The 25,703-nt window shown below is 46.7% G+C and overlaps 4 protein-coding genes across 10 annotated transcripts in view; 2 read left to right on the top strand and 2 right to left on the bottom strand.

The window, feature by feature from the left end:
* The window catches only part of LOC118504626 (protein winged eye), a 263,745-nt gene extending 244,356 nt beyond the window's left edge, over window positions 1-19,389 (top strand). For 4 of the 7 annotated variants that reach the window (XM_036039334.1, XM_036039333.1, XM_036039337.1 and 1 more), the window contains 8 exons: window positions 10,507-10,623; window positions 11,422-11,642; window positions 11,748-15,128; window positions 15,208-15,430; window positions 16,336-17,036; window positions 17,114-17,302; window positions 17,565-17,726; window positions 17,819-19,389. In XM_036039334.1, the coding sequence (XP_035895227.1) occupies window positions 10,507-10,623; window positions 11,422-11,642; window positions 11,748-15,128; window positions 15,208-15,430; window positions 16,336-17,036; window positions 17,114-17,302; window positions 17,565-17,726; window positions 17,819-18,235 (5,411 nt within the window). In that variant the 3' untranslated portion in view covers window positions 18,236-19,389. Of the gene's footprint in view, window positions 1-10,506; window positions 10,624-11,421; window positions 11,643-11,747; window positions 15,129-15,207; window positions 15,431-15,915; window positions 17,037-17,113; window positions 17,303-17,564; window positions 17,727-17,818 lie in introns of those variants that run through there. The other 3 variants (XM_036039336.1, XM_036039335.1, XM_036039338.1) reach the window with 3 other exon arrangements.
* Window positions 19,390-20,667: 1,278 nt separating this feature from the next.
* On the bottom strand, window positions 20,668-21,611 carry LOC118504632 (proteasome assembly chaperone 2). The gene has a single exon (XM_036039349.1). It carries the CDS (start codon window positions 21,496-21,498, stop codon window positions 20,773-20,775), a length of 726 nt encoding a protein of 241 aa, XP_035895242.1. The 5' UTR covers window positions 21,499-21,611; the 3' UTR covers window positions 20,668-20,772.
* A 128-nt stretch (window positions 21,612-21,739) lies between these two features.
* On the top strand, window positions 21,740-22,977 carry LOC118504630 (dnaJ homolog subfamily C member 17). The gene is made up of 2 exons (XM_036039348.1): window positions 21,740-22,012; window positions 22,090-22,977. Exons 1-2 carry the CDS (start codon window positions 21,935-21,937, stop codon window positions 22,942-22,944), a joined length of 933 nt encoding a protein of 310 aa, XP_035895241.1. The 5' UTR covers window positions 21,740-21,934; the 3' UTR covers window positions 22,945-22,977.
* On the bottom strand, window positions 22,967-25,575 carry LOC118504627 (conserved oligomeric Golgi complex subunit 2). The gene is made up of 3 exons (XM_036039340.1): window positions 25,310-25,575; window positions 23,507-25,245; window positions 22,967-23,437 (listed from the first exon to the last, which is right to left on the bottom strand). Exons 1-3 carry the CDS (start codon window positions 25,409-25,411, stop codon window positions 23,122-23,124), a joined length of 2,157 nt encoding a protein of 718 aa, XP_035895233.1. The 5' UTR covers window positions 25,412-25,575; the 3' UTR covers window positions 22,967-23,121.
* Between the last annotated feature and the right edge of the window lie 128 nt (window positions 25,576-25,703).

Genomic DNA, 25,703 nt, shown 5'->3' with positions numbered 1-25,703 from the left:
GGAAGGCGTTTCGGGTTGCAAACTAATCTAAAGTTAATTAAAATGATGCTCTAACGTAAGGAAAATATAACGTCGTACTGTTATATTATTAAAGCCAATTTCAATTAAGGCTTCCAACAACCTACCAACAGGACTTGTCTACAGCTTTCCTCTTTGGAATTGTATCCAACACTTCTTACACAGCTTTGGATAGGGTTTGTTCAAATCAAACTACGAAAGGTTTCCAAATGTAACAAAAGAATCGCTTGACAACGCTTGGTCCACTTGAATTCTATAGCTCACGTGTAGGTAGCAATGGAAAGAAGCCATCCAGGGGCTTGCGATGTCAATTTCGCCCGAGCTCAACTGTGTTATCGTATGTACAGGCAATCATCACAATGAATAAGAAACCTCACTAGAGTGACAAAACCCTACGTACGTTTCAATGCGCTATTTCTGTTGCGTACAAATCTCTTATAATTGGAAATGGTTCTACATTTGAAGTATCATAGCCGCCAACTGGCTGCACTCTCACACCCAAACTCTGCAGGACAATAACGATCGTCGCCCAGCATTACGGATATATTTCGCACAAAACCACAAAATGATTATCCATCGCGTTCGGCGGTGGGCCGCATCGATTGACGCTGATAAGATTTCACTTGCCGTCAAATATTTCGTACCCTGTTGTGTCCCTTCCGTCAAGCCTGATTGAATAGAACCTTAAACCCCGCATTGATAGGGTGGAAAAGAGAGAAATACAATATGCACCCAGCGCACGATGCAAAGCTGTCACTCAACTGAGATTTCATTAATTTTCACCCATTTAGAACCCATTTTCCTTAGCGTCTAGCGAAGCCGACCAAAAACACACCCTTCGACGATGTTCCCGTTCCATCACACTACTGTACAGGAGCAAAAACAAAAATCCTTACACTATTGACACCACCGTGTGCCGTGTGCCGTGTGTGTGTGTGAATTTTCTTCGCTAACGAATAAATCGCGAGGGTTCGGTTTTGTTCCAGGCTGCTACACGCAAAGGGTAAATAACATTTGCACCCCCGTTTCACATTCGGCACCCACTGTCACGCTGTTCCACGACTTCCGCACAAATCACCCTGGAGCACACACACACACTCACGCCGGGTTTTTGGCGCGTTCCGTTTTACAAGCATGCCGAATGCGCTGTTTGATGCAATGAATGAGCGTGTCTTGTCTCACAATGCCAGCCCTCTCCACAGAGCCACGGCAGCCGGTTTTGACCGGTCGGTGGAGAGCGCGTTCGGGGGGGGAAGGAGGAAAGGGTGGAATCGAAAGAGCCAGTGCGTATCAAAGACAATTATCCACATCATAAATGTCACATTGATTTGTTTCGATGCGTTTGCCAACCGTTCGGGACACGATGGGGTTGATGGCGAGCAGAGGATTGCTCGTTGATGGAGCGAAAATGGCACTCCAGCTGGCGTTACTTCATTAATCGTCTAATCGACTGGGCTATCACCTGTAATGTCACGAAACGTGTTTAACGACACATTAAAACCGATACTTTATGTCAGCTTCCGATGGGTCAGCGACAGATGGAAATCTCTTACAGTATGTAAATGCAAAAAGAAACGGTCCAAAAACGTAGGGACCACTCTATAATGATCGATAAAGGAGAAACATTCAATTATGGGTAACAAGTTGTGGGAAAACACTGTTTCAAAAGTATGATCATAACTTAGAGAAAACGTAATCCCACTTAATTGTGTTGACTGTAAGTCATAAATTCTCGTATCTTCCTCCACTCGGTAGTAATTGGAAACTGAAACTTGAGGCTATATTGTTAATGGTTGCTGGTCCTTTCTTCTGCCACCAATTTTTGGGACATTGTCAAGAAACAAAGGAACGGAGAGTAAAAAAGCATGTCCACGTCGCTTGTAACCAACTTGCTCTCAGTACTTCCAGAAGAACGTTTGCCAAATTACCATCGACCACATCGGTCCTATCTATCATAGTATCGCTCCTCGCGTTCATCCTGGACAGCAACGCAACCACTGACGGTGTACGGGATAAAGTTTCATCAATATGCCATAAAACATTGATTAGCGAAGCTGTCCTGTCGTGGCGAGAGTTTGTTTTAAATTAGATTTCCCCCCCACTGAATGGGCTATGGATCCAAGAGACAACTTTCACCACTGGCCATCATCAAAACCAACGCTTTTAATGTAATATTTGGGTACGATCTGCGCCCAAACACTGGCAACGATAAAGGTCTCCTCCGGTCGACTTTACTTACAAGCCCGCATCCATTCTCCCAGGTTTGGTGAGTATCAGCGTGAGGGAAAGGAAAAAAAACTTTCAACAAAAACACGTAAAAACATATTTGATGGTGCGCGATGACAAAGCTTCGAATGAGCCGCGACGCGTCGACGAGTTTCGAAGCGAATGGGCAAATTAATCCTTTATTGGATTGCTTATCCCCGTTGTCCGGGAAACATTCCACCATTGGTGGGTGAGTGGGCCCGAGTGGACACAATAGAAAGAACTCATCACCAGCCAGCCAGCCGTCCAGCCAGCCAGGACTAATAAAAATCGTCCCGCTTTACAGCAATCGGGGTTTTTTTGCCCCAAGAGCCTGAAGGACTGTTCTTTTGCTGTGCTCAGCTGCAATGCAATGAGTTCCGAAAATTTAGTCATTCCACAGAATTCGGAACAGGGAATTGGAAGGGCATTACAGAATGAAAAAGGGACTGTGCCACCGTTGTTTACTGGTCACGTCTTTTAATGAAAGTTTAATCTTGCTAGCGAGCCGTACCTTGGCATCGGAAAATCCAGGGATTCCACAGCAAGGGAATGGACACTCGTAATATTGTTGTCAATGGTTTCGCCAATTAAAATGGTGGTGGATTGGGATGGTAGTATCTGCTGGGACTAACAATCCCCGAGCAACTTTGTTTAGGCACGTACTTGCTGAAAGTGGTCAAGAAGTTTCTTATTAGAAATTGTTGTGCCAGCTGTTATTGCCTTGTTTCCAATTATGATGTATACTTCACTGCGAGGTATGGTGATTTAATTTTGAGCCACCATTACCGTTGGAGTTGAATTTTTGTTGCCAGTAATAGTTTTACAGAAATTAGCAGACATGATTACACAATAAATCTATTTCCTCTTCTGAAACTTAATGAAACTAAACATGAAACATTTGAACCTTTAAGAGCCTTCTTTAGGCACTGTAAAATTCCGTCTCTAAAAGCCACTTGCAGCTAAATCCCACCAAGCCACATCAAACTTAACTCGTCTCCAATTTCCAACGTAACCTATGTAACCATCCACGTAGTTAACGTCCTGGAAATGGTTCATCCAGCACCAATAAAATGATCCTTCCCGAAAACGAAAATAAAAAACCATCCCAAAAAAATGTATCTCTTCCCGGTGTGCAACAGCAGGTGCAGATGTACACACCCTCCCGAAGAGTGGTAGTAAATTGGCGAGGCGCGTTAAGCAACGGCTTGGCAGTAAAGCCCCGGCATCATCAGTGCACGTGCCGTACCGTGTGATCCGTTCACGATAACCAATCCATCGGGCAAAGGAACATCAAACAATCTTGCGCCGTCTTTAATCGGGCCGGATTTTTGATGCTGTATGCCGCGGATAACACGCACGTACGCGCGCAAAGTAGGAACGAGAGTCCAGCGGAGCGGTCCCGGCGTAGAATAACCAATTAAGTGTAATTGGAGGCAGTTACACACTGGTACGCTCGAGTCGGCGATGCAGTAGTGCACGGTGCCGGTGCTTACTATCGTTCTTTCAGCTCAAACGCTTTAATTGCATTGCCTCATGTACTCGTCCGGTGCGCTTTTGCGCTCGTTCCTCCTACACGGACTTTCCATACGAAGGATGCAAATTATTTGACAGTTCAGCTGAACCTGAAGCTGTGCTTCTTCGAGAAGCGGTAAAACGCCTACCGTAGCTTACCGATGCAATTATACACATTGCACACACACACAAAAGGCGACTAATGGCGTCATCAAACCATTTTTTAAAGTGCTATTTGGGTGGAGGCTTTTATAAAATTTGATGGAAGCATAAAAGATAAAAAAGCACTTTAGCTTGCAACCCAAAAATAGTTACATCACTGCTGGGTCGTGCAACAAAGACAGGCTGCTGCTCGCGCTCCTGCCGAGTTGGGATGACATTTATTGGATTGTAACTACACGCGATAAAAGACAGTGAAGCCAGCCAAACCGGACACGGAAATGATGGCCCCTTTTGTGCGCTGGCACCTAACAGCAGAAGCCTATTTTTGTGCAACAAGAGGCTCTCCCGTTCACAGTTCCCGAACACAGGGAAGAGGGTTGGAATGCTCCTATTTTTTTCGACTTTTATTCTCCCCATCGTTACTACTACTCAATAACTATATCTGGCGGAGTAAAAATTGGAACCATTCCAGGCGAGGTCCAAGGCACACGATCATAAACGTCGATCGATTTGCCCATAGTTTTCCCATCGAAAATGGCTAATGATTGTTGGAGAAGATGGTGCAAAGCAACAAAAAAAAAAAAAAAAAAAAATCGAGCGGCCCTTCAAAGCAAACCAACAGTTCAATACCATTTTTCTTCTGCCGCGTTTTTTTTTCGAAGCGCACCAACTTTATCTGATTCGGGTGCACAATTGTCTGGAAAAGTTATAGTTCCTCCACCACCACCCGGCCACTCCCAATGTTTCTATCCTAAAAGCGCTCCCATTCTTCGCTTAGCACCGCGCGTTCGCCCGTTAAACGACTAGCTTTCAGAGCTTTGCAGCGACCAAACGGACCGAAGTGTGTCGTGCACAGGGAAAAGGCCTTTTCGAAGAAGACGAGCTGTGTGCCACTAATTTTTATGATGCTATCTCTCGTCCGTTTCGATTTCATTCGACAGAAGAAAAAAAAACCTTTGGAAAGAGCAAGTCCAGCGGTTGTAGGATTTTTTTCACTATTGAATTGCTTCTTCAACTCTTGAACGCGGTGCTTCCGAGTGGACGTTCATTTTAAAAGATTTTTATGTCCGATTGTATGATATCGTGTAGTTTGTCATGAAGTGGATGCAATTATTTTTCACCAGATTAAGATTTTTTTTCGTTTTGCATAATAGCTTTAGCCAGTTTGTAAAAAGGGTTGGCAGGGAGAGAATGTGCAAATTGTGGTCCTTCCCAGCTGTCAACAACAATATTTATTTGAGGCTTAATGCATAACTATAAATGCACTGCGCTGTACGCTAGCAAGACAGCAATTTGCTAGTAATAAGTCCCCATTTCATTACTCACTAACTAGTTTGCTGCTAATGCACCGCCTTCTCACCGGGGTACACTGGTAAGGTTAACAAGTACGACACATACGCTGGCACGCTCACACCCAACCACCAGCACAGTCAGCATAAATTAGTGATTTATCCAATGAAATATTCATACTAGACTTTGTGTGTGAAAAATTCCCCCAACACTCCGATATTCTCCCCGGTACGAGATTCTACTAAATGCAAAACTTTGTCCTAAGCCAACCAGTCACAGCAAGGGCTGTGGGATATCTAGATTCTCCACCGGAGCTATATTTGCTGATGCTGATTTCGCTCAAAGTCTGTGCGGGCCTGGGTGTTGTTGTAAAGATAATTTCCTCCACGCTGGTGTTTTTACTTGCGCTTTTTTTATCGCTCTAGAATATATTTTTTTCAAACTTTCGCTCTAATTTGGATTTTTGATGGCAATGGTTCTAAGCGTACACGCTCCTTAAGCTCCGATTAAAAATCCCATTAGATTCGGTTTTTCCTTACGCACCACACCATGGCTGCACGTGTTTCACACCGTACCATGAGTCGGAATTGCCTGACTTCCTTCCACTTTTCATTCGTCGTAAAGTAAGAAGGGAACAGGAGAAGGAGAGGCAACAGGAGGGGGACATTCGCTACTGCAAAGATAAAAACCAACCTTATACCAGCTACAAGGACCTGCCCGTTTGTCGGCGGGATAAACCTTCACCTAACGACGGATCGTGCGTAACACCGACCGTCGTCGTTGTCTTGGTCGTGTGTATGTGTGCACACGATTGTGTAGGAAGGGCGATAAGGGTTTAAATTTATGAATTGAATTCTAATGAATCTCCGGCGTTCATTTGCCGCGTGCGAAACCCCCAAGCACGAAAAAGCTCATACACGCGCGCGCCATCCCGTGCACCGCAGGTGCTTTATGGCACAGGGGAAACTATGGAGATTGTCATAAATTTGCACGCCATCGTAGGGTTTTTTTTTGTGTTGGTTTTCTGTGTTCATCGAGGTTCAGATAAAGGGGGGGGGGGGGGGGGGTTGAACAATAATAATAATTCAACAAGATAGAAGTGCAAAATTCTACGCATGCTAATATCATTCACTCACAATAGTGCAAGGTGGTGCACTCTAGCGCTATAGCTTCTTATGTAGGGCCGTGGTGCACGGGATTTAATACATGTTTGATTTCAAAAGAAAAAAAAACTCCTCACTTCTGCACCACCGTGATCATGCAAAATTGCATCGATTCTAGTCGTGCGTGAAAATTCAAATGGAAATTAAACTGCCCTATCTTATCCGTCCGACATAAAAAAAAATACGGGGGAAAAAAAGCTGTCCAATTTTTTTTCATGGATGCTCTTATTCCGAATTCGAAACTCGACAAAGTGAATGCAATCAAATGGTATTCAACAGACAGATTCAATTATCCAATGCATATCATGCATAGTGCACTAGCATGTACCTGTGAGGAAGGTATGAGTTTTTGCGCTTCTTTCCTTTACATTTTTTATTCTATTGTAGATTACTCGTTCAACATTATTTACCTCGCAAAAATTCATCAAATTAAGTTGACTACAACAATATTTTCCGCTTTACACTCTCGAAATAATATACTTGAATTGAACTGTATTTTCATATTTGGATGATTTTATCTCGTACTTGGTTCCTTAATTCTTCCCAATAATAAATGCTATTTATTAACTATTAAAAAATTCTTACATTTCGCTCGAAAAATATATTCTAAAAGTACAAAAATAAAAATCCTCCTGTGACTTGTAAATTCCAGTGAAAAACTCATTCCTGTTCCTCACCCACTATGGATATACATGTAGATTATATATCTCAAACGATGAGAAAATTCAAAGAAACCTCAAATTCAATTATAAAACAACCGTAAGAAACACTATGAAAAGGAAACGTAAAATGTATTACCATAATCCTGCTTAAAAAAAACGTCTTATGCTTTCAATTACCTTAAACTTATAAATAATAAAAGTAGGAAAAACCGAGGTGACAGCTTTTCGCGAGGGTCTGTTGTTTCTCACACACGCCTGCTGCCGGGGACTGGGTAGACGGCAACAAACATAACCCATGCATCATGCAGGTTGCATCACGATGAAATATGAACAGGCGTTTTTTTTTTTCTTCCGTTACTGTTGTTGTTGTTTTGTGTATATTTTTATTTCCCTATAAATAATTTATTCGAAACACCCGTTTCTCCCGTCAAACCTTCAAATGCCTTTCTGTGTGTGTGTGTGCGTGAGGGAGAGTGGGTTGTGCAACAGCGTGTATACAACTGCATTGCCTTCGAAAAATACATTCACAAATTGAAAGCTAAAAAAAAGACTGAAAAAGAACAATTTTACAACACCATTTGTTAGGCCAAAAAAAAATCGAAACAGAAGAAAACAACCTTCCTCCAGCACATTTGTGTGTGTTGATATGTTCGGATCAGCTTTTTTATATTCAGGTTATCTGTACCATGCGTACCAACGTGTTTTTTTCTTCTTCTTCTTCTGTGAAATAGATTTATGACCTACCGGGTGTGTAGATTCGTGTGCTATATAAAATGCTAACTAAACTGCTTTTTTTCTCTCTAGACTTTGCCTGTCCCGTTTTCCCATGTCCTACCTACCTTCACTTCGTCAAAAAAGTGGACTTGAATAATGTTCTCTTTTTTACTAAATTCTTACATCAAAAACACAATTCTCACAATTTTAAAACCCTCATAAGAGGATTGGAAAAAAAGAAAAACAATTACTTTTACCATCCAAAGCAATGCAAGATAGTAATAATTATGGGCATTAGCACGGTGCATGCGACCGCAAAAGATGCAACAGCTTTACCCATTTCCCAGAGGCAAAACGAAAACCGGGAAATATATGTACACTGCCAGAGTGAAGCCAGCGAGAAAGATCGAAAGGCGTCGAAGCAAAAACAGCTGTATGATTTTTTCTTTGTGTCCCCCCGTTCGACAAAGTACCCTTCATAGACGCGCTTTTTCCTCAAATCAGCTTCAGAAAAAGAGTGTAGAAAAAACGGCTTAGAGGAAGATATAATTAATAGAGCAACAAAAAAAAACCCCACCGAGTGTTTGATGGCGGTTTTGACCGCAGCACGATGCTAGAGAGAGGCAGCACCAAGAACGATTGCAGCGAAATCCATTATGCACGCACACACATGCACTGCATCGTCACCGTGCAAGCTGCAGCAAGCACACCGTACAACACAACATCGGTCAGTCGACCGGCGCCCCGGTCACCCTTAGGCGGCTAGTTTTTCTTCATCTGCAACAACAGCGCGATGGCTAATGAATATGCTAATTTTCGCGCTGAAAAGTAGTACCTTGAGCGGCGGGATCGAATTTGCACAGCCATTTCCCTTTCCCACAGACCGCGTCTAAGACCGGCTACCGTTTGTTGAGTGGCGTTTTGATAGGTATTGCTCGATAGCCGACCGATCACTGGACCTCTGGGTATATTTTATACCTTTTGTGGTATAACCACTTGCTGCTGCTGCTGCATCACAGCAGGCACGACTCATGGCCCCCTTTCTCTTGCAAAACACATAGGCTAGCCCTAGTGAGCGCAAAAGACAGACGACTCATTAACACGTTCAAGTCTAACCGGCAGCTCTCCAGGTAAAGCGCGCTACTGGCGAAACCAAAAATAGCAACAAGCGAAAAAAAACTGGGAAAAAACCACAAGCACACCTAGGCTCTGTCAGCTGTGTTTGGGAGGGCAGTGGGTGTCGATGGCGCTAATTAAAAATCGGTTGCTGTGGTTAGACGCGTACCACACGCACGCTTCCCAATACCCAATTTCCGTGTGGAAAGATTCGTCCCCCATTCGCCACAGATGCCCCATGTGTGTGACGTGTGGAGAGCGTGAAAGTGCATGCATAACTGCCGTGCATTACCACCACACACGCCGAAGTGCATTTGTGCGTGCGCGAGTGTGGATGAGTATGTAATTATGGAAGGCACTCCCTCCCTAAGCATGTTTCGTTTCGGCAAACCGTTCAAAAGCGCCGTGATAGAAGTTAATTTTGCATAAAACACCAATATTCACGCAACGCGAGTCGTTAAGAGTTTTTGCATGCAGGTTTTTTGCAGCTATTGCGAAATCGTTTCGACAAAAAAAAGCTGCACTTTATGAGCCCCTAGTTTTTTTTCAGCCAGTTTCTAAGCAAGCACGTGAGTTTTATTAATTTTATTCTATTGAGTGCGTTGCTAATGAAGCCAACAAGCCAAAAAAAAAAGATTTGCCACCAAGAAAAAACAATGGAAAGACTTTGCTAGGGTTTTAGAAAGTATCTTGCACGCGACGAACACTGCTCGTATACGCGCGCTCAATCGCTGGCTCAAGTGTGATGCAACGCGCGGAACGAACAGCCAGAGCGTGAGGCAGCGCATTGCGATACGCGAAATCGAGTGCACTGCTGCTCTCGGGCGTTTGGTCGAAAGCCGATTCAAGGGTTGTTAGCTCCGCCCCATTAGCCCTTGAGCGACCGACCAATCGGAGCCCGAGCGTGTCTTGCCGAAGTGTACGCTTCGTCCAATCCGGTCGTACGACTTCGGTTTCGGTTTCGGCCACAAGTAATCCCAAACGCCATGCAACACCTCTGTTCACGGTTGTAGCGGCCGAAGCCCGCGTTCGTTGTTTAGTGAGATGTTCGGTTTCTTCTTTAAGGTTTTGACATAAATTACAACAAATCGTATTCAGATGTCGATACTACGTTTTTTGTAGGGCTCTCCGTTTATGATTTATAGTATATAAGCGCCATAAACCAGCCGGCAATCCTCAGCACAAAAACACAACCCAAACCGTTGATGATGATGATGAGCTAGATGAAGTCTGCTTGTATCTCATGATTGCGTTGATGCTATGAAATTTTAGACAAGTGCCATCGCATACAATAAACCCCAAATGTCCTTTATTTCCAACACGACCACGAGCCAGGTCTTTCGAAAATTATATTGCCACCCGTGGAACTCCCGCTGCTGCTGGCTGGCAGAATTTATGGCACTCATTTTTATTACAACTTACACGGGCAGAAGAGAACCGTCTTCTTTTCCCACTCCTAATCCGCTGGTCCCGGTTCCCGTGTCTGTGGATGTGAGCATTGTGAGGATTTATTTTAAAATTCAAAAACACCGATCGCCGGTTGCATTCCGAGCAGTGGTCGTGAAAGATTATTTATGACATTATTGGTCAATAATTTCGGTCCGTTTCTCAATTCGTTTCAGCTCCCGTCCCCATGGAATCGATGCTACCCATGCCCCCGATACCGCCCGTTGGGTTCCAGCTGGTGCGGGATCCCACCACCGGCCAGATACTGTTCCTTCCTGCGGCGGCGACAATCGGTAAGTGTACACTGCCCATCCTCAACGAGAAGGTCGTTTTTAGTTATAATCGCTTGAGGTGTATTAGTTTGGGATAGTGAAGAATTAGAGTTTTTTTTTGATAGAATAAATATTCATTTAGATCTCAGGGATGTATTTAAGTTTGGTAAAAAGCTTGGTTTAACTGCTTCGTATTCTGATTATGTTACAGGTGATGAGAAAGAGTAGTTGGTAATATTTATTGAAGACTAAATTTATACAAGTCAAGTAAAGGTTCCTTGGAGATTACTGCTCGCTTAGTTCTTGGAGATAACGCCATTTGGTTTGTTTTGTTTATTTATTTTACTTTTTTTTTTGTTGGGTTTCTGGTACAAGGTAGCACTAAACGTAGAATTCCGAAAGGTACACCCATTTCCTCTGTTGCAGGGCTATTAATCAGAGCACAAATCAAATTGTTATTATATTTTGTTTGTTTGTTTTTTCTTGTTTTGATTTGTTTCGATCAAAATATCATTTAATTCCCGCTTTGTATCGCTTCTACTTACCAGTATGTATTTTTCTTTCTTTTTTCTTTCTTTCTTTTCTACCTTCATTTTCTTCGATTATTGCGTACGTACGTACGTTCGTTTGTCCGTTTCGTGCTATTATGAATCGTATCTGCGGCCTGCATAACAAATTGAAACACATTCAAACCACAAAATCGATCATTGCGCGATGCGATATAATGTTTTACGAAATGATTCGATCGAACCGAACTTCCCAACTTTCAAACTCCAACAAACCTCAATCACACCAACAACAACAACACACACACACCAGCCAATCCGTCAAACCTTCTAGATAAAATCTATATTTCTTGTATAGAACCATTCCAACAAGCGGTCGTGTGGCCCTCGTACCCGCAATCGACCGCATCGCTCCAGTCACAGCATCTGCTCCTGCCGCAGCTTCCACCCCAGCAACTTCAGCCACCACCGCTGGCCCCGTTGCAGATGCTAAGCTCGGACTATCTGAGCACGGCCAGCACTACACTCCATCAGGTATGATATTCGAACAAATATGCAAAAAAAGGGTTTGTTTGCTTGTTTTTTGCCGTTTTTTCTAACCGTACTTCAACATTGTGTTTGTTCGTCTTACGTTTATAGCAACACACCCAAACGCACCACAGTACACGTTACCTTGCCTTGACGTCCGAATCGAATGGCAAACGTTCGTCCCTCGCGAGTGGTAAGCAGTCGCAATCTACGGCTAACTCGTCCAGTTCCGGACCCGCCAGCACTTGCGGTCAGCCGACGATTCCACTCCCGATTCCTGCCTCGCATGCGTTTATCAAGATCGAAGATTGCTCGACCAGTGCAGGCATCTCCGCAGCCATGGGAGCGTCCACCGGGTCGACCCATCTCGCGACGTCTCTGTTCGGTTCGTTGAGTGATGTAGATAAAGCGAACGGGTCGGGGAGCGCATCTGGCACGAACTCGCTAACGAACGGGGCTGGACCACATTCGCACCTCGCACTACCAGCGCCCAGTGATCTAACGCCGCAGCTACTGTTCCAACCGGCCAATCTAATACACATCGCACCGCACCATCCCGGCAAGTCTCACTCTTCCGGGCACACGCTGTTGGAGGCATCTTCGGCAACCGGTACGCTCAGTACTTCTGTCGCAAATCCTACGCCACCTCCGTCCGCCCTACCAACAACAGTAACTTCTGCTCTGTTAAGCGGATTGAGCGGCCAATCGACAAATCCTAACAGCCATCCACCTCCGTTAGTAGCTTCGACGGTTCCAGCAACAACCTGCCTAACACCTCCACCAGACACTACCACCACCCTGCACTCGCAAACCGACGACACGGACGGCACGCAGGAAGTGATCGAACCGCCGGAAGTGCAGGACGCCAACATACAGACGGACACACCCATCATGAGTGAGGACGAGACAACGCAACCGCCCGGCGGTACCGATGCGGAAGCGACCCTCACCGAAGCGGCCGCCATCATATCGACGGAAGCGACCCTAGCGTCAGCTTATCACGCGCTAGCGAGCGAACAACCTCTGTGCCATAGTACGCTTATCAACAGCAGTGGAGATTCGGCTATCGAGCCTGATATGTCCACCTCTGCCTTGCTGAACGCCACCAGCACTTCCAACTGTGATCAGGTCGACATGGAGCTGGAGCCGACCAACAAAAGTGCACCACCGCCGCCGCTCGCTCCGATACAAAATGAACCGGAAAATCTATCCGTCGCTGCTGCCGCTACTCCCAGCATCGTTGGAGGACAGCAGCGACGAGTGCCAAAGCTGGAACTCCATTCGCCTACTGGACCGAACACGACCACGAGTGGCATAAGCACGTTTGCTGGTGCAAGAACTGAAAAGGACACAGCAGCACCAATTAGTCAACAGGACCATCCCGTGGATCTGAGCGGGTTAGAGCTGTTGTCGCATAGTATTGAAGTGTTCCAGAAGAAGTCATCACTGATCAAGAAGGAACCGATCTCACCGCAACTTCCAACAGATCCCTCCTCGGTGAATGTAGTGCCATCTTTACCCACAACATCCGCAGCCGTGTGTCCGGAGCCGGCGGGTCCATGTCAACTGACACCACCGATGGTTCCACCCACCGTCCCAGAAGCTTTTCTCCGGACCGATGAACCGATGGGTGGGCTGAACCTGCTCTGTGCCCTGGCAGAGCAGCGCTTCCAGGAGGAGGGTATGTTCAACAAAGATTCTCCCGCCACGTCGAGCAGCTCGGGCAGTAGCAATAGTAGCGGTAGTAGCTACAGCAGCAACACATCGGCCAGTAGCGCTAGCAGCACGGCATCACCTCCCGCATCGCCACCAAACTCCTGTGGCAAAGCCATTACTCAGCAAGAGTTACTGAGCGCGGCGTCCGCTTCTCACGGCAATCTGGCAACGCTGATCGCGTCAGGAGCTAACGGTGCGGAATCAATTTCTCGCAAGCGCAAACACCACAAACATTCCAAAGATTCGAATGGTAAAAAGTCGAGCAAAAAATCGAAACACGATAAGGAACATCGGCGTGCAGAAAAGCGCCGAAAGCAAAGCTCGGACGGTACATCGCCCGACGGGGAAGGTGATCTGGATGCGGAGATTAAGGAAAGCCTTACAAGGGTAAAGGCGAAGCTGAACCGATGCAACTGCAAGGACGGGGATGAGAAGGATCATCGATGCTGCCGTACCCAGTGGCCAACAGCGAACGAGCTTTTCAGCGTGATCGAGTCGGACATGAAGGAACGGCTGGAGCGCATCACGCGACAGTGTGAGGAGAAAAAGCGAGAGCTAGAGCAGATGAGTACGGCTGCAGTGGCGAAGGTGAAACCGTTGGCCAACAACAGCATGGTACGCATCCCGGAGATGGGCAAAACGTTCTTCGGAGGTTTTGGAACCGTTACCACTGCCGGCGGTATGCTGAATACGTTCGGTTCCGGTAGTGGAGGCAGTTCCGTGCTTGGACATGGACTGGGAGGACCAAAGTTCAGCACAATCCCGGCGCTATCGCCCAACTTTTCCTCCTCGTCCAATTCCACCACCTTTGTGGAGCTGCCGAAGCTGAGCTCGGATACGGATTCGAGTGGAAAGCGGGAGGATGATGATGCGTGCTCCATCGAGCGGTTGTCTTACTCGAAGCGCAAGGGTGGTATCCCGAAGAAGCACGACGAGCTAACACTGACGGAGACGATTGTCGCGAAAAAGCCCAAGAGTCTGGTGGGGTACATTCTCGCGTCCAAAAATACACGGGACAGTAGTGTGAAGGATGCGGTACACCAGAAGGCGGAGAAGCAACATCACAATCATTGGAGCCATGTGTTGCACCAGAGCGGCGCAAACGGAGCACCAGTAGGGGGTCTTGGACTCGCCAAACAGCACCATATCAGTGAGTCCAAGTTCAAAAAATCACCCATCCATTCGTCCAAGTTTGAAAGCACCACCAGTGACGACACTAGCAACCTTTCGGACAGCTCACTGAAGCCGCAGGTGAAGATACGTTCGCCCGCGGGTGGAGTGTTTGCGTTCGAGGACGAAAACAGCAAACCCTCGGATGCTGCCTTCTCGATCTTCGGTGGTAAACCGTCGATCTTCGACAAGGTAAAGACGAACGCCACCGTAGGACATCAGGTCGGTTCACTCATCGGGCTGAAGGTGTCGCCAGTGAAGGCGGCCGTCGTAACTCCGCTGATGAAACCACAACATCATATGGTTGGCAATGGAACGCCCACCAATGGAAATTTGATCGGCGGTCCAGTGCTGAAGCGCAAGAAATCTCGTAGCAAGGATCGTAAACGACGCAGCTCGGAAAAGAAACGTATCGACCAGCGGTGCCTGCTGACTAGCGAGCATCTCGGCAGGGACAAGACGCGTGTGCTGACCGCGATGGGAGGACTGTTCTATGCCGGTTGTCTGAGTGCGGTGCAACCTCCGGACATCTACGCCGTTACACTGGACGGCGAGCGTGGAAATCGGCCCCATATCATGTCCCGGGAGGAAGTTTTGCGTGATGCGGTAAGTAGGGCTAAGCCGGCAGTTGGGTGATGAAACATTTGAAACGATTCTAACGCTTTTTATGGTTTCCTCAATGCAGATACTGGAAGTGGCACCAAAATCCGTCGATGACATCATCCCAGGAACGCGTCTCTGTGCGTACTGGAGCCAACAGTACCGGTGCCTATATCCGGGAGTTGCCGCCGAACCTGCCTCTCCCGATCCGGAAAAGCGTTTCGTGAACGTGGAGTTTGATGATGGCGATAATGGAAAGATCGCCCTGGAGGACATCCGTTTCCTGATGAGCGACTACCCGATAGTCGGTAAGTGTTGTGCGTGTGCTGGAATGCCGTCCCTTTTTTCCTCTTCCACGTTTGGACGTAATCAGTCGCCTCGGACTCCCAGTAGTGTTGAACCCCATAACCGTAGATCGTATCCCTTTCCTCATGAGTGATAGTGCGGATGCTGTAACGATCACTTTTTGGTGTGTATTAAGTTAGACCTAAGTTTGGCCGCCGAACTCACCGATTCTCTGTTCTGGATATCGAGTACTGTGGCTTCCGTGGAAATTGACCAGCATTTACTGTCCAGCCGATAACTGCTCCTCGACGGACAACATTGATGTGAAGTGAGATCGGTAGTTTTAAATTTTCCGTTTTGCAAATGATTTAGTTTTGCCGCATGCTCGCTGCAGTCCTTCTATCACTCTCGTCATCTCACTCGATCTCTCTCTCTGTTTCTCTTTCTCTCTCTCTCTTTATCTCTTCCTGTGATCCTCGATTTCCTCTTTCCTCTCCTCCACAAGAAGACCGTTTCCTCTATGGTGCGGAGTGTTGATTTTCCTTCGCTATGGGAGAAAGGAGTTTGGTTTTGTTTTAAGTTTTATTCTTTACATTGTTTTCCATTTTTTTTTCTTTTTTCTCGGGTTTTGCGTTTTCACCAACCAACCAACCAAACAACCAACCAACCAACCAACCAACCAACCAACCAACCTGCCACACCTCTGCGTGCCATATATATATTCCTCGCCAACTACCACCGCCTGACAAATCGTTGTGTGTGTGTGTGTGTCTCCCGATGTAACGTTTGTTGCGTGCGTTTGTGTTTGTGTATGTGTGACAACCCCACAAAATAACGACGACGCCATACAACACAACGCAATTTCCCCAAAACTTTTAATTCATAAACTGCCGACACAAAAACCAACGTCAAACGAACAACACTCCAGAATACGATCCCAATCCTCTTTTATCGCTAGGCAAGCGTAAGCGCCAGCCAAGCCACTCCGAACCGTGTCCCCAGATCGGAACGCTCGGTCCGGCTTCGATGGTACCGCACGGAGTCCCCAGTCAACCGGTGGCAACCCATCCGCAGCCCGTCACCACGACGCCACTTACGGCCACCGTCACACCGATGATCTCGTCACCGCTGGCCGGCGCATCGACCATTAACAGCTTCGCGCTGACGACGGAACGGGCTGAGAAGCGGCTGCACGACGAAGCCTACCGAGAAGAGCGACGCCGGTTGAAGAAAATTCGCAAAGACAAACTACGCCGGCTGGCAGCGAACAACGCAGAACTGGCCGCAAACGGAGCCGGCGGTACCGGAGTGCACAAGCACAAGAAATCCAAATCGAAGTGTTACGACGAGTTCTGCAAGCATCGGAAGCACAAGAAGCGACGAAAGCATAAGAAACACCACCGAGAAACGGTAGCTCCGTCGTCACCGGAAGGAACGGCTGCCGATGCGACCGGATCGATGGACGATGACATTTCACAGGGTGACAGTGCGTCACAGACGGCGGGACAGTTTAGTCCGCGGCCGGTACAGCAGGAGGGACCCACGTTCGGACCGACCGCTGAGAAGGAGGACAACCTTACGGAGGAAGAAGTTAGCTCTTCCGTGACGGAAAGCTCCGGATCGTACTATGTAAGTTGCGCTGTGATCCAGATTCTACAAAATGATCCCTTACTAAGCTATTTCTTTTCGCGTATTCGCTTCTCTAGCAACCGCAGAAGAAACCGTCGACCGCGGAACGGAAACCTTCCACCGACCAGCAGAATGGGAGTAAAATTGCCGCCTTCCTGCCGGCGCGTCAGCTGTGGGCTTGGTGTGGCAAGGGCTATCGTCGTTCGGCCGGTCGTGTAAAGAAGCAGTTCTACAAATCGATCCAGCGAGGCAAAGAAACCATTTCGGTTAGTATTAGTGGTATTTTCTATGTATTTAATCGTGTGCAATAAGCTGCTGAGCCAAGTCTTCGGCAGGAGTGAGCTAATTCGTACTGGATACGAATCTTGTTGACACAAGATCAAACCTTTGAGCTTTGTCCTGGTATCTCTCGCGCACAACCTAGTTCTCTAGCACCTCGTGCAAGATACCGCCCCTGAGGTTGCTCAGGCATTCCACGAAACCTCAGCTCTTCTTTCAATGGCTCTTCTTTCGTTGTGATGTTTGTAGGTTGGTGATTCAGCCGTTTTTCTCTCGACGGGACGACCCGATCGGCCCTACATCGGGCACATTGAATCCATGTGGGAAACGTCCACCAACAACATGGTGGTCCGAGTCAAGTGGTTCTACCATCCAGAGGAAACGCAAGATTGTCCCAATCTCAAATATCCGGTAAGTGTAGGACCTTCCTCTTACATAAGAAAAACATCCTCACCGGAACTGTATCTAATCGGCCATGCCTTCCTTCTGTCCTCTTCTAATAGGGAGCTCTGTTTCAATCTCCGCACGAGGACGAAAACGACGTCCAGACGATATCGCACAAGTGTGAAGTGTTGGAATTGCGCGATTACACCGCCAAGTTTGGTGCCGACCCGAAGCAGTATACCTCGATCTACGATAATAACGACACGTACTATCTGGCCGGATACTACGATCCGACGGTGATGACAATCAAAATGCAACCGGAGATCGAAATTTTGCCTCCTAACGAGCGGTGGGTAACCACAACCAGCACCACTGTACTGACACCGACTACGCCATCGATGGGTACGGTCACAGCTACCACTAAGTCGACCCCAACGTCGTCCGGAGTAACAGCGAAGTCACTCACTAGCACCAGCAGTAACGGTAACACCAAAGCAAGCAATAACGTGGCCCACAGTGTCGTTTCTTCTGCTTGAACAGATTTCAAGCCATCGTTCCTCAAAAAAAAAGTCCAATAATGGCTATCAGAAATGCGTTAGAGCAAACTGTACATAAAACGTGCGGCTCTACAAGAGCTGCACAGCAGCAGCAGCAGCAGCAGCAGCAGCAACAGACAAATGCAAGCTAAACCATACAAATCAATCTAGAACCGTCACTTTGCAAAAGTGGACACTAAGTCGTCATAGTGCTTAGGGTTAAGTGGATAGAATAGAGTCAACCGTAGTCGCTAGTGCCGTCAGGACATTGTTGTTCAAATTCGATTTGATCACCCATGACTATGTAGATATGTAAAATACATCTTTAATTGCTAGAGATCATAGGGAAGACAGCTCCTAACAGAGCAAGTTGGCATTTTGCAGACGCGCTAGGCTTAAGGTGGCGCATTTTGGGTGACAATTTATTTATTCAGTAACAAAATCCCCCATCGTTGTCTTCGTCCTGCAGTAGGATGGATGATGTGTAAATAGTTAACAGAGGGAGAGAGAGAGAGAGAGAGAGAGAGAGAGAGAGAGAGAGAGAGAGAAATCCCATCCAATATCTTGAGGGATAATGATGGTATTCCTTATCAATCAATCAGTAGAGTTGAGTGTCTATTTAGTAATCATCCCAGAAAAAAAACAAGCAGTGAAACCCCCCTTTGCAACGACGCATATTACGACTGAATCGGTTAAGCTTAACGAACATTTAACATTAAGCTACACAAAGCTTACCAGGACTGGGTGAAATCACAAATTCGGCAACACATCCAGACAGACCGTGTCCAACGAAGAAGCTATATTTTTCTACACCACGATACCAGTATATTTATACAGCAGTGGGCCGAGTTGTGTGTGTGTGTAATTGAAGGGGTGTTTTATTGGGTGATATATTTTCCTCTCAAAATGGGGTGGACGACGAATAATAGATAAAGCATGGATGTGATTCTGTTCGTGAATGTTTGCGCCATGCCGCCGCGTTGTGTTGGACAGCGTACACTTTCTGGATGCAACATATTTTGGAACAAATAACAATTATCATACCAAAAAAAATGAGATACAAAAAAAAAACGAGACACACTTTTCGGAAGAGCTTTTTTGGAAAAATCAACATTACCTCTGCTATACAAATTTATAACAAAACGTAAAAGAGAAAACCAAAATTTTTAAAACAAAAAAAGAGAGAAACAACAAACTATAAAAGTAAATGAAACATTGGTATAAAGAAGAGAGGGAGAACAAACGTGAAAGTAATACACAAAAACAAAACCAGTAAAATTGATACCACCAGCAAAAGTTTGTGAAGAGAGCAACAGAACAAATTCAAAAATACGCGTCAAGAAAGGAAAAACCCGATGGCTGTTTTTTGCTACATGTGAAGTGCAATATTTCGAGATGAGGACGCCCCGGGAAAGAGGAAGGTGAAGATTTAGCGAGATGTTGTGCTTTTATTAGGCGTCATTTATTTTGAATTTTGAATTAAGCAGTTGCATTTCTTTCCAGAATTTGGGCTCAGTCAGAGAAGCCAGAAGCCCGGTACTCCACCAATAGTCCCTGCATACACATATTTCACCCTTAGAATGTCCTCCTTGTTCTCCATGGCGAGCGTGGGACACTATAGAGTAATAGTATGTACAGCTAACGAACGATTCAACCATTCTCTACAATAGTGGGCAATAGTACTAATACTGTACGCTCCTTCGAAACTAACATATACGTACACCAAACTAGATCACCAAAATCACTCACAAAGCAAATCAGCAAAACCTTAACTCGAGACTAATGGGTTCCTAATGCAATCGGCACACTCTTCTTGCAAGCATGTACAACTGTTTTATCAAATCGAGCAAATTTGAATATCAAACGCTCGTTCTGGAACGTTATTTATTCGCAAACCTCCAGCTGTACGATAATGTAAATAAGTTTCTATCCATAATGGGAGAGGCCAGCTTGTTTCTGTACTAATTTCCTCTGCCATTCTACTGTAAATATTTCACTAAACCGTATCCCGAGTGTGTGGGCTAGCACGTGTGGAAGGAACATACAGCCCTTATTCATCTCCAGAGCTACGTTTAGAGTGTATTCGTTTAAAACACACACACACCGATTACCGAGCTTTCATTTCGAGTAAGAATTAAAACAAAAGTCCTATTTCACACTGCATTACGATTATGGTTCCAGTTTTTTGTGTGTACTATATTAATAACGACTAGCTGTGAATGAAGATGGTAAAACAGAGAAGCAAGGATCGTGTCTGGTCAACATTTAACGGATCGTATGAATGGCACGTTCGATTAGATGTAATGAACTTTCGCAAAAAAAACATGCAATAAGATTTTTTATTCTACATGATGATGAAGATGATATGAAAATGAGACATGCATGTTGTTAGTGTTTCTTTCAATTCCGAAAAAGGTATCGTAAGCCAACGGTTGTAGATTTTACTTATTCTCTTGCAGAGAGTTTCATTTATGTATCCTCAACCAAATGCATCGATTCCTGTTCCTTTTTTACCATTATCCACAATTTTTTTAAGCTCAATACAACGCTTTCGGATGTGCACTGCCGAACAGATGCTTCCACGAGCTTGGCCATCGGAAGTCGGTCTTTGCCGGTGACAGCAACCGCTCGCCGGTGATCGCATTCAGCATGCGGGCTAGCATTAAACCTTCCGCCGTGTTGTCACCTTCCGAAACGTACATGAAGAACACTACAGCCGGTACACTGCGTACCGTGAGCGCTTCCAGCAGCTTCGATGCAAATCCTCCCCCGTGTATAACGCCTCCCGCATGCTTTGACCAACGGGCATCCTGTAGATGGGTCGCATCCGGCGTCTGTTCGTACTGCTCGTTTGCAACGTACCGGAATGGTCCAGTCCTAATGTCGAACTTTTCGTGCGAGAAACTGCTGGCCAGCACGATAACGCGTGAAAATTTCCGGTCGCGAACGAAATCGCTCAACTGATCCAGGAACGACTGACGGAGCGGACCGACCAACGGTGCACGGATTTGTAGCACCAGTAGCTTCTCTGCCTTCGAAACGTATAGCTCGGCCGTGGTAGTGATCGTGTCGCTTCCGGTGTGTTCAAATGCTGGTGCACCGACGATCGGTATCAGGGCGGGAGACCACAGCATACCGATCGGTTCGAGTTGCAGCGTTTCGATGACGGCATCTACCGCTAGCTGTGGCACGTTTCCCACACTAACCGAGGGCACAATGAAGGTGAAGTCGGTAAAATCGATCTCTTCTTTAAGCGAGAACATGTCGGCTTTTGTGTGTGCGGTTCAATCCGAAAATCACTACGAAGGAACAATTTGAACGCCCAGAATGAGTTGACTGTTTTTGTTTTGTTCGCTTCCCGGCTTGATGGAATGACAGAAACGCTTCGCAGTTGAAAACAATCCAGCGAAGCGTTTCGTTTCAAACCAAATTGAAAGTCAAGCCATCTTGAATGCCATAAATCTCTTGGCCGCGTCGGAGTTTGCTGCACAAAATCTCAAGTTAATCCGTTATGGAACATTCGACTGCAGGTTGTAAACGCGAATCCCAAGCGTTTTACAGCATAAAAGGTTGTTTGTTTACATTTCCGCAAGGGTTGTGCCGGGAAAACCATTTCTCTTGCCTTTGCGGTGGATTTATAAGCCGCTGGACGCTAATTTATAGGCCAAATACATTCAAAAGAGTGTCCAAACCTCAACAATGGTGGACGTGAAAAAGTTTAGTGATATCGACATTTACGGACTGCTGGAGGTGGACATCGCGGCCACAGAGCAAGAGGTACGTAGCGCTACACGTTCAATAAAAAGTTTCGATGCTTCATTCACAAACATTTCTGCTTCGTTTTTGTTTTGCAGATCCGTAAAGCGTACCGTAAAAAAGCCTTACAATGCCATCCGGACAAAAATCCCGACAACCCGAAGGCGGCCCAGCTCTTCCAGGAGCTTTCAAAGGCGCTGGAAATATTGATGGACGTATCGGCACGCTCTGCCTACGACCGGCTGCTAAACGCAAAGAAAGCCGCCCAGCTGAGAACGAAACAGTTGGACAGCAAACGGCAAAAGCTGAAAGCAGATCTGGAGGAACGGGAGAGGCAGGCGAAGGAAGCTGCCAAAGGAGGCTACAAAACGGCCAGCAACAAAACACCCGAAGAACTGTTCCAGGAAGAATTTGAACGGCTGCGCAAGGAAGGCTCAAAGTTAATACAGGAAGAGCAAGAGCTTATGCGCCGGCAGCTTCAGGAAGAGCTGCGCATGATGCAAACGGCAAGTACACCAAGCTGGGATTCGTCACAACATCGGATAAAAATTCGCTGGAAAGCGGAGAAGAGCGACACCACAAACGGTGGCTACACGGAAGAAATGTTGCGCAAATTTCTCACCAAATACGGTGATCTGATCGCGCTCGTGATGAGTCCGCGCAAGAATGGAAGCGCGTTGGTAGAGTTCCGCACGAAAGATGCTGCCGAAATGGCGATGACGTACGAGAAAGGTCGTCTAGACAATCCGTGCACGTTGGAATGGGTCGGAGAAGCACCGGCAACGGGAAAGTCGAAAACTGTTCCCGGCGGTGGAGCTGGTAGTACCGTCACGGAACGAGATTACGAAAGTCTGGTGTTACGGCAGCTACGACAAGCAGAAGAGCGCAAACGATTGATTGAACAGATGATGAAGGAAGAGGCCGAAGCGGCAGAAGGTGAACCGGTTCAGTAAGCACACATACATTTGTAAGGACTTTTCATTTTCTCGGTCGTGTTTTTAAATATTTATTTTACTATGAGCCGAAAGAAGGATGCCGACCCAAACGGAATCTTTGGGCAACTTAACGTGAACTACGATACAACAAGGCCATCGATCATGACGATATGCACCTACCACCGGGTGTTTATCTTACTGTGTCTGTTCACTCGTTAATCGTCCTTTAATAGCGTCTTCGACAAGCTGGATCAGTTGGGGCAGCTGGTTAACGTTTTGCCGGGATATCTTTGCCTGGTCCTCAACAAACCGCACGTAATGCATGACGTCCACCTGTAGTTGTAGTCGAATTTTATCATCATCCGAGGTTGCTACGCGATCGGTGTTGTTAGTGGTTGCCGTTGATGACGCAGCCGCCGTTCCCGAGCGATCGCGAAGATTTTTCAACCGTCTCAATGATTCTTCCGTCTTTTGTACCGAGGTCAGTACTTCGTCGATCATTTGGTAGTATCTGAGGGTGAAAAATGGAAAACAGGATTTAGATTCAGTCATTACGAAACCGCCTGTCCGAATCACTTACTGCACTGTCACGTGATTGTAGACACCGGTCAGGAAATCGCGCATCGCTTCGTCCCCAATCATCGAGTCATAATTCTTCCGGAACGTATCGGTTGGCGCGAGCACTTGTTCCACGTACGAGCAGCACCGGCTAGGCACGTCACGATTCGTTTTCCGGTACAGTCGCGGTATGTCACTGACTTGCCGGAGCTGCGGTATGCTGGCCGTGATCAATTCCTGCACGATCAATCGCTGCAACTGCGAGCGCCGGTCGCCAAATATCGTTCCACTTTCGCCGATTATTGTTTCAAGCTCAGTGCGTGACGTGCCGGTAGGACTTTTCTCCGCCACAAGGTTCACAATTGAAGGAATTTTTAGTTCGATGTTTCGCAAATCAGAGTACAGCGCCACCATGAATCGGATTCGTTCCGTGCCATCTTCGGAACCACCTTCCTGCTCTTGCTTCGGTGCAGAACGGGAAACTTCTCCACACCACACGCTCAACCGAGCAAGAATCTGTAGCGTGAGCTTAAGGAACCGATGGAACAACTGTGGCAAGAATACACCATCCTGCCAGCATCGCGATATGGCCGTCAGGGCAACGGAAAATTGCGCTACGTTAAACTGTGATGCGGAAATCGATTTGGCCAGCTGTCGTTGGGCGGCTGCCGAATCGTTGCAGCTTGCCTCGAGCTCGGCGCCAATCTCCTGGAACCGTATCTGGAAGTAAACCGGCAGGTTCCAGCGCAGCTGAAAGCTGCGGTACTGGGCGTGTGCCTTGAACTGGGCCACATCGTCCGCATCGTCGATTATCTGCTCGATGCGCTCCAGAAACTCGAGCGTACATTTATACTTCTGGTAAAAGGCATCCGGATTGCCGGGAGCAAAGATGGACGACATGTTCGTTTCCATGCGACGCTCAACTTCCGCCCAGAAGCTGTTCACGATGAAGCTGTAGCCCTTCACCTTGCCGTTGCGCTTCGTCAGCTGACACAGCTGTTTCATGTGCATCGACACAAAGTCCAGTATCTGGTTGTAGATACCGGTCAAGCCTTGGGGGGAGTTTTGCAGGCTCGTCTCCGAGATGACACGGTTCATGAATGGGGCCACAATTTCCCCACGGAACACTTCCTCCGCCGTGCGGCATTCGTCCAGCGTACAGTAAATGCGAAGGCAGCGTTCCAGCTCCTTCGGTTCCGGCTCGTTCAGTGACCGCAAAAAGTAGCTCTTCAGACGATCCAGCAGTTCGCTCCACAGTTCCTGCGCGAGTTGCCGCTTGCCGTCGTCGAGGAAGCTGTGACAGAATTTACTGTTGAACTGCAGCTGAATCGATTCCAGTGCGGCACGCTCGAGCAGTGTAGCATCGAACGGCTCTTTCCTTTCGCTCAGCAGCAGCATGCCCTCTAGTTTGCTGAGCGAAGCTTGCGCCCTTGCCAAACTCTGGAGCGATTTCTTGTACGCACGCAGAAGCTTTTTCTGCTCGAGACAGCTGGCAATCTCGCTCATGCTGCCTTCGAGGGCGCCCTTCACCTGGTCTACTTCGTCGCGCAACTTTTTCAACGGTCCCTCGATGGCATCAATCTGCTGATCCAGCCCGATAAGGTTCGCGGAAAGATCGACAAAGTCGGCGTAATCTTGATTGATCAGCTCGATCATTGCCGAACGGAGCACCTTCAGGTAGAGGCCCAAATCGTCGCGGATTATTTCCAAACTGCCGGCATTTCGATTTTCGTGCAGAAACTCGTCCACGGAGAACGTTTTCTAAAAGCATCCACCAAACAAATGAAGCAAGCAGAGCTAAATCACCACTTTAGGAGGAACGTACCTTCATGAATTCATTCTTGTCGAAGCATAATGTTGCCGGACCAGCCGGTAAGCTGAACAGCTCGCTCCCGTTGCCGATCGGGGGGCCTGGCTTTTCCTCCATCGCTAGCAGTCGTTTTCACTTCGGTACGAAAGAGTTTGAAACATTTAGGACAAAACACAACCCAGAACACGAAGCACAAACGTAATGCTGCAGGAAAAACAAAATTTATCAATTTACGCCATAATTCTGTGCTTTTTTTGCAGCTCTACCGTTGACACATCATCAACAACATTCTCACTATGGTCGTTCGTGAAACGTTTGGTCAAATTAAATTAAATCATATTTTTCTACAAAATTGCAATAAATCGCTATTGGTGCAGTTGCAATCAACTTGCATTGATGAAAAAAATTT

This window comes from Anopheles stephensi, chromosome 2 (assembly GCF_013141755.1).
Source record: "Anopheles stephensi strain Indian chromosome 2, UCI_ANSTEP_V1.0, whole genome shotgun sequence".
Taxonomy (NCBI): Eukaryota; Metazoa; Arthropoda; class Insecta; order Diptera; family Culicidae; genus Anopheles; species Anopheles stephensi.
This window is presented reverse-complemented; position numbering and strand designations above follow the sequence as displayed.